This window comes from Elaeis guineensis, chromosome 9 (genome assembly GCF_000442705.2).
Source record: "Elaeis guineensis isolate ETL-2024a chromosome 9, EG11, whole genome shotgun sequence".
Taxonomy (NCBI): Eukaryota; Viridiplantae; Streptophyta; class Magnoliopsida; order Arecales; family Arecaceae; genus Elaeis; species Elaeis guineensis.
The window spans coordinates 63,877,038-63,884,452 of NC_026001.2; the positions used below are offsets into that span (position 1 = coordinate 63,877,038).

Here is a 7,415-nt window from a genome sequence, read left to right on the forward strand (position 1 = left end):
AATTGCCTCTCACACTCTCTCCTTGACTCTTTCCCTCTCTCTCTCTCTCTCTCGCCCCCCCCCCCTCCCTCTCCCTCTCTCCCTCTCTCTCTCTCTCTCTGTGAAGAAAGCAAAATAGGTCTGAAAGTAGAAATTCTATTTTAATTAAAGAGAAAACCATTTTAAATTGCACCAAAGCAAAGGTATTCTCAAATTGCTAGGAGTCTAACAATATACAATTTAACAAAGCAGTAGGGATCCTCTCCAACCCGGATGACTGGAGAAATCTAATCTTCCAACTTGCTATCGAGCGGGTTAGATTAGCCCCATATTTTTGCTGGCCTATGCGTCCCTCTCTCTATTTAAATCCTTGTCCATTTTACGTGGCTAATGCTTGTGGCGGTTGTTGGTGCATGCAGCCAAGCGGACCCTTCAACTTGAAAGGGACTAGTAGACGCCAAAATGGGCTGTCTTGCAGTAATTGCACGCCGAGAACATTTGAAAGACGGTTCAAAGAGGTCTAAGAAGATGATCGATTTCATCCACTTAAGAGTGGGTGATTTTTTTTTTTTTTTTTCGCCCTTTTGCCGCTGTGAAGGGGAACAGTTCCGTGCTGCTGGGCCGTCCACACCTTCCCCAGACGATTAAATTTTAAATTTTAATAGGGACTCGCGTGCCAGCTAGGGAATAAGTCATTGCCGGAGAGAGCGGTTAGCTTACCGCCATCCTTGGTGCTTATAAAATGCGAGCCTCGGCCCTGGGCTGCTGCCCCCAGAAGAAAGCATTCTCTTTGCCTCTTTCTCTTCTCTTACTGTAATCTCTCCTACTTTCTGGAGCCATTCTCTACCCCATAATGGGGGAAGAAGTAGTTGAGGGGGTTGTGTTGAACATAGAGATGGTGAATGATGAGAAGGAGAACGCCATAAGAGACAGAGAAAGGGAGGAAGGAGTAGAAGAAGAGATGGGCAAAGAGCAGCAGCCCATAAGGACACACTTGAACAGGATTGACTCCCTTGACAAAGAGGCTAACCGGGTCTCCGGCATGCCCACCACTTCTAAAGTAATCACAAACTCTGTTGCACTCTCTTCCAACTTATTACCACGTTGTTACTTCTTTATATTGCTCATATAAATGAGCCTATGTCTATATCCACACTTTACAGCAAAAGACTTACATAGATTCCTTGTTAGTAATGATTTTAGGATCACTTTTGTTTTATGTTCTCAAGTTGTTTTTGAATGGATATTTTCGGTCTTTTCTTTTACTAAATGGAATTCTAATTCTTCTCCTGTGTTGCTTGTTCTCTCCTACTCTGGTTCTTGGATTGGGGGTGGAATAGGTCCTTTCAGTGGCCGTTGTAATGCAGCTGGCTTTTCAAAGCATTGGAGTGGTGTACGGGGACATTGGAACGTCGCCATTGTATGTGTTTGCAAGCACATTTGCAGACCGGGTACCGAGCAATGATGACATAGTTGGAGCTCTATCTGTCATCATATATTCTCTCACACTCTTTCCCCTTATCAAATATGTCTTCATTGTCCTCTGGGCCAATGACAATGGAGACGGTAAGATACTGCAAATGGCAAAGCCCTGTGATTTTGTAGGATTATTGCTCAAATTGATGAAATATATGAGGAAGACTGATTTGTTTGTTTTCAGGTGGAACCTTCGCGATGTATTCATTGATATGTAGACATTCCAAGGTGAGCGCGATTCCGAACCAGCAAGCAGAAGAAATGGAACTCTCTGCTTATAAGCTGAAGATACCCAACAAGCACCTAAAGAGAGCTGAGAAAATAAAGCAGGCCTTGGAGAAGAGCAATTGGGCTAAAACTGGCCTTCTCTCTTTGGCCCTTCTTGGAACATGCATGGTCATTGGAGATGGTATCCTAACACCTTGTATTTCAGGTTGGTTCCAATGAATTTCCTCTCTTCATTATACCTCTCACTGGTTCATAACTTTTAATTTTAATTTCTAATTCTATTCCAATTTTTCTAACTTGTTAAGAAAACTTCAATGATGCAGTTCTCTCAGCAGTAGATGGAGTGAGGAAGATTGATGCAGGACTAAGCAAAGGTAAACTCTTTGAACATAGCTTTGAATCTGCCTTGTTAACTCTTCTATTGATTCTCTCTTGTAGGTAGGACTTTTGCAGAGTGTTCTAATTAGTACTGTTCAATGTTGATGATATCTCAGATGTTGTTGCGATGATATCGGTGGCTATACTGGTGGCTCTTTTTGCCATTCAAAGGTTCGGGACCGACAAAGTGGGGTACACATTTGCCCCTTTGATCCTCATATGGTACTTGTTCATAGGGACCATTGGAATCTTCAATTTCATCCAGCATGATTCAACAGTATTAAAGGCTTTCAACCCCATCTACATCATCTCATACTTCAGGAGGGATCCTAAGGAGGCCTGGATCTCTCTTGGAGGAGTTGTGCTCTGCATGACAGGTATATTCTCCTTGCAATATATAACTGCATTGCATACTGACAACTTGTTCTGTTCTCAAATGGTTATTCTGTTTTAATGAAAACAGGAACTGAAGCCATGTTTGCTGATCTTGGTCACTTCTCAGTTAGATCGATTCAGGTTTGACTTCTCTTTCTTGAAACCTTAGCTTCCAAATGGATTATTCAGAAGATGTTCAGCCTTTCTAACATTGTTTTATTTTCTTCTTTCTAGATTGCATTTGCTGGATTGATATACCCTTGCTTAATTTGTGCTTACGTGGGACAAGCTGCATACCTCTCAAACGTTCCAACTGACGTTTCGGATGCCTTCTACAAGTCTACTCCTGGTATGTTCTCTGTTGCTTCATTCAGTGGTATGAAATCAGTGCTAGAACCTGGATACACAGGGAGCATGTTTCTTAAATCTTTCTTTGGTTGCCACAATCTGTTGCAGAATGTGTGTACTGGCCCATGTTTGCTGTCGCCGTCTTGGCGTCAATCATCGCAAGTCAAGCCATGATCTCTGCCACATTTGCAATAGTGAAGCAGTCCATGGCTTTGGGTTGCTTCCCTCGAGTGCGAGTCATCCACACCTCTCACAAGCATGAAGGCCAGGTCTACATTCCTGAGATAAATTTCCTTCTAATGTTTGCCTGCGTCATGGTCACCGCCTCCTTCAAAGAGACAACTAACATTGGAAATGCTTATGGTAATAGTTTGCTTCTTAAATCAATATGGAAAATATAATATTCTTGATCACCTCTCAAATTGACCATGTCTTTCACAATTCACAGGGATTGCAGTGGTCGCAGTGATGATCGTTACATCCTCCCTTCTCATCCTAATTATGCTGATGATATGGCAAACCAGCCTTATCCTTGTTGCCCTCTTTGTTCTCATGTTTCTCTCCTTTGAGCTCCTCTACTTTTCTTCAGTTCTCTACAAATTCAGCAAAGGGGGTTACCTTCCACTCTCCTTTGCTGCGGTGCTCTTCTTCGTCATGTATGTGTGGCACTACGTGCAGTCAAGGCGCCATGCCTTTGAAGTAGAACAAAAGATGTCAACCCAATACCTGCACAGCCTCGGTTCCAACCTCGGTATCTCACGGGTACCCGGTGTCGGGCTCCTCTATACTGAGCTGACACAGGGGATCCCTGCCATATTTCCTCACTTCCTTACCAATCTACCTGCAATTCACTCAGTGCTAATATTTGTCTCTGTCAAGTATCTGCCTGTGAACAAGGTCCAGGCCGATGAGCGGTTCTTGCTCAGAAGAGTAGGGCCTAGAGACTACAAAATGTATCGTTCCATTGTGAGGTATGGATACCGAGATCGACGTGTGGGGAATGAGGAGTTTGAGCACCTGCTGATGGAGCATCTCAAGTCGTTCATTCGGATGGAGAATTGTAAAGAAGATGGCACAGGAAATGGAGAGGCAGAGGAGGAGACCAGGTTCTTGGAGAGTTCCTGGACCTCAGGTGTGGTGTACTTGTTGGGTCACAGTGAGGTGAAGGCTAGTGAGGATTCTGGAATGTTAAAGAGGGTTGTTGTCGACTACGTATATGATTTCTTGAGGAGGAATTTCAGGCAGGGATTCGTCGATCTGCAGATACCCAACAAGAATTTGCTGCAAGTAGGCATGAATTACTACATATGATGAAACTGATCATCCTGCAAGAAGATACGAGCCAACTCTCAGGCGTTGTAAGCCTTCCTGAAAACTTGAAATGCTGACTGCAATGTAAGTAATCACTATGATGCTGGATGTAACTTGAACAAGAACTGTGGCTTCCTTTGTATAGATAGAGATAGTATGAATGGCCAAACTTAATGTAAGCTGTAAGCCAGGTAGCAAGAACCTAAAGTTCAAATGTATGAGATACAGCAGTTACAATGAACACCTCATAGGACTTAAGCTAATATAATGCAATAGAATTCAGTTCAGAAATTAAACAAATAAGATATGTCGAAAGAACTAGTCTTCAAATTTTATGTGAAAGATACTAGCACACTCGCTGAAGACAAGGGAAATATGCATCTACATGCAAATAAGTGGTTACGTATGCAACCTGTTTCAATTTAAGATACAATGATAGAATGGTTACCATGCATTTAAGATGGATGCACCAGATATTGAATTGCAAAGTGTGAGGTTTATGGTATTACTTTTAGGCAAACAAAGACATTGTTTTCGACTATGAATACAAGATAAATTTCAGAACAAGTCCTTGATTGTATAATGCTAGAATTGTTTGCCAAGCAATTGGGAGGCATACACCAGAAATTGAATTGCAAATTGTGGGGTTTATGTTATTGCTTTTTGGCAAGTAAAGACATTCTTTTCAATTAAGAATACAAGATGAATTACGGAACAAGTCTTTGACTGCATAACCACTCTACACTCATACTGATACATTACTGCCAATCAGATTTGCTTACAGTCTCAGAACCTAAAAAAAAAAGAAAGAACGGTACACTTTTGTGGTGGCTCTACTCAAAATCATAGTTAGTGATTGAGCATTTTATTTAAGACTAGCAAGTTATAGTACATAATGAGCTTGGAGAAAGTTCTACCATCAAGGTGCAACTTCTGCCTGTAGAGACAAAAGGAAGACAGTCAGAGTAGATGTCATGCCCCCGATCCGAGATCGTGAATCGAGGGTCATGGCAATCGCCGTATACTTATAAAAAACTCTTCTCATAAACATGCAAGGCATCTTATCATGTTATCTTAAAACAACAGCGGAATAATTAGTCAATAATTCAAATCCAAAACATAACGATCTAAATTTCTTCTTTAATATCTCAATAAATTCAACAATGATTCATACGCCTTACATCAAATTCAATAAGACTTTCAATTTAAAATAAAAGTATGGAGATTCTGCTTCTGATCACTTTTCCATTCATATCTTGTATTATCTTAATTCCTCAATATCTGTAAAAATAGTAAAATAGGAGGTAATGAGCTAGACAGCCCATTAAGCAATGATCACTTTTCAATAGATTTCATCAGACATTTAAGTAAATAATCATTTACAGAAAATAAGCATATCGAGTTCATTAATTCGAAATCAATTTTCAATTATGCAATATAGTTCATGCCAAATTTATTTCTTTTTCAAAATTGAAGTTTCTTTCGAGATTTTAATTTCTTTCATTCTTCAATTCTTTTCGTCAACCATGAGCTATGACCACATTTTTCCTGTGGCAGGGTCATAACACCGCGTATCTTCTTGCGGTGAGCTGTGAATCATCTGGCAGCAAAATCCTTCGGAACCGCTGGTCTCTCTGGCGGTTTGTCGCTGGTCTCGCTGGTGACGTAAACCCTCATGACAAATTAATTGCCAACGTATATGCCCCCATTGGTAGGGTCTTTTACATAGTCAGGTTGTCAATTCATATTGTTTCTTATATCAGAATTCTTCACAAATCATATTTCATATTCTAATTTTGATAATAAAATATATAATCATATAGTATCGAAATCAATCAATATAATGCATCATGAAATCAATATATTCAATCATGCTTCGTCATAACATTTCAACTAAGATATTTTCATAACAAAATACCATTCATCTAGTTCATGCATCGTTTCACAAATCATGTCAGAAAAATACATTATAATTTGCTGATAAATCTAGAAAAAGTGAAACATTACTTACCTCGAATGCATTCCAATAAATCCACATAATTCTATAAATTTTTTCCCAAAAATTCTGTTCGTAGATCATATCGCGATTTTTCATGATCAAACATCTACAATCTTATACAGAATCAATTTCAATAATTAGAAAGAATATGAATACCATATTTCAATGGTTTAGATTGGATCCGATCATCTAATTTCATCTAATCAAAATCTAATTAAGACCTAAATGATCCAAAATTTGACTATCAGATCAAATCGGATTCGAAGTGATAGGACCGAGGTTTCTTCATCGATTTCATAAAATCAAGTAGAAGAGACAATTAGAGGAGAAAGAATTCATGAGGTATAATTCGAATTGATCAGGTGACACAATCCAATATTACGATTGGTCCAATATCTCGATTGATGAAATCAACATGATCAAATCAAGTCATGACTAATCGGGATCATGGATGATCAAATCTAAAGATTCATGGTCTGATCAAGGTGGGTGCCAATACACTACCCAACAATCATGGATCAAGATTCTTCATCAGATCAAAAATATTAAAAAAAAATTTTCATTGATAAATCGATTAAGAGAGAGAAATCGATCGAGAGAGAAATGGCTTTAGAAAGAGAAAATTCTAGAGAAAGAAAATTTTAAAGAAAGAAAATTCATCTTGGACTCCTCGAATGATATGATTCAACAAATCCGATCGATCAGATCAAATCATACTGAAATTATCATCTGAATAATTTAATAAAATTATAGAAATTAAAATCTAAAAATACTAATTTGATCAAAGTGGATGCCAGTGTACCGTCCGACGATCGCAGATAAAAAAAACCATCACTAAGATCATTTAAATTTATCATCATTCTTCTCAAAATTCTAAAAAATCTTAGGAGAGAGAAATAATTTAGAGAGAGAAAGTAGAGAGAGAAAGTCCAATTTTAGAGAGAAAAAATACTAGTTCAGGCTGAAGGAAGAGAAGGAAGAGAGAGAAACTCTCTTTTCATATTTTATTATTTATATCATTATTTATTAATTAATTTATTTTATTTTTTCTTTCTTCTTTTCTTTCTTTCTTTTTTTTTTCTTTTTCTTCACGGAAGAGAGAGAAGAGAAAATCCTATTTATTATTATTATATTATTATTATATTATTTTTTTCTTCTTTTTTTTCCTTTTTCTTTTCTTTTTCTTTTTTTCTTTTTCTTTTCTTTTTTTCTTTTTCTTTTTTTTTCTTTTCTTTTCCTTCTTCTTCTTCTCTTTCTTTTCTTCTTCCCGATTTTCCTTTGGGCCGAAATAGGGGATCTCACAATCCCCTATTGGCTGGCC

The 7,415-nt window shown here is 38.3% G+C and overlaps 1 protein-coding gene across 1 annotated transcript; it reads left to right on the top strand.

The window, feature by feature from the left end:
* Window positions 1-756: 756 nt before the first annotated feature.
* On the top strand, window positions 757-4,336 carry LOC105036625 (potassium transporter 5). Its single transcript, XM_010912376.4, has 9 exons — window positions 757-1,039; window positions 1,320-1,545; window positions 1,640-1,888; window positions 2,007-2,057; window positions 2,178-2,438; window positions 2,525-2,577; window positions 2,671-2,785; window positions 2,893-3,147; window positions 3,233-4,336. Exons 1-9 carry the CDS (start codon window positions 833-835, stop codon window positions 4,093-4,095), a joined length of 2,280 nt encoding a protein of 759 aa, XP_010910678.2. The 5' UTR covers window positions 757-832; the 3' UTR covers window positions 4,096-4,336.
* The last annotated feature ends 3,079 nt before the right edge of the window (window positions 4,337-7,415 follow it).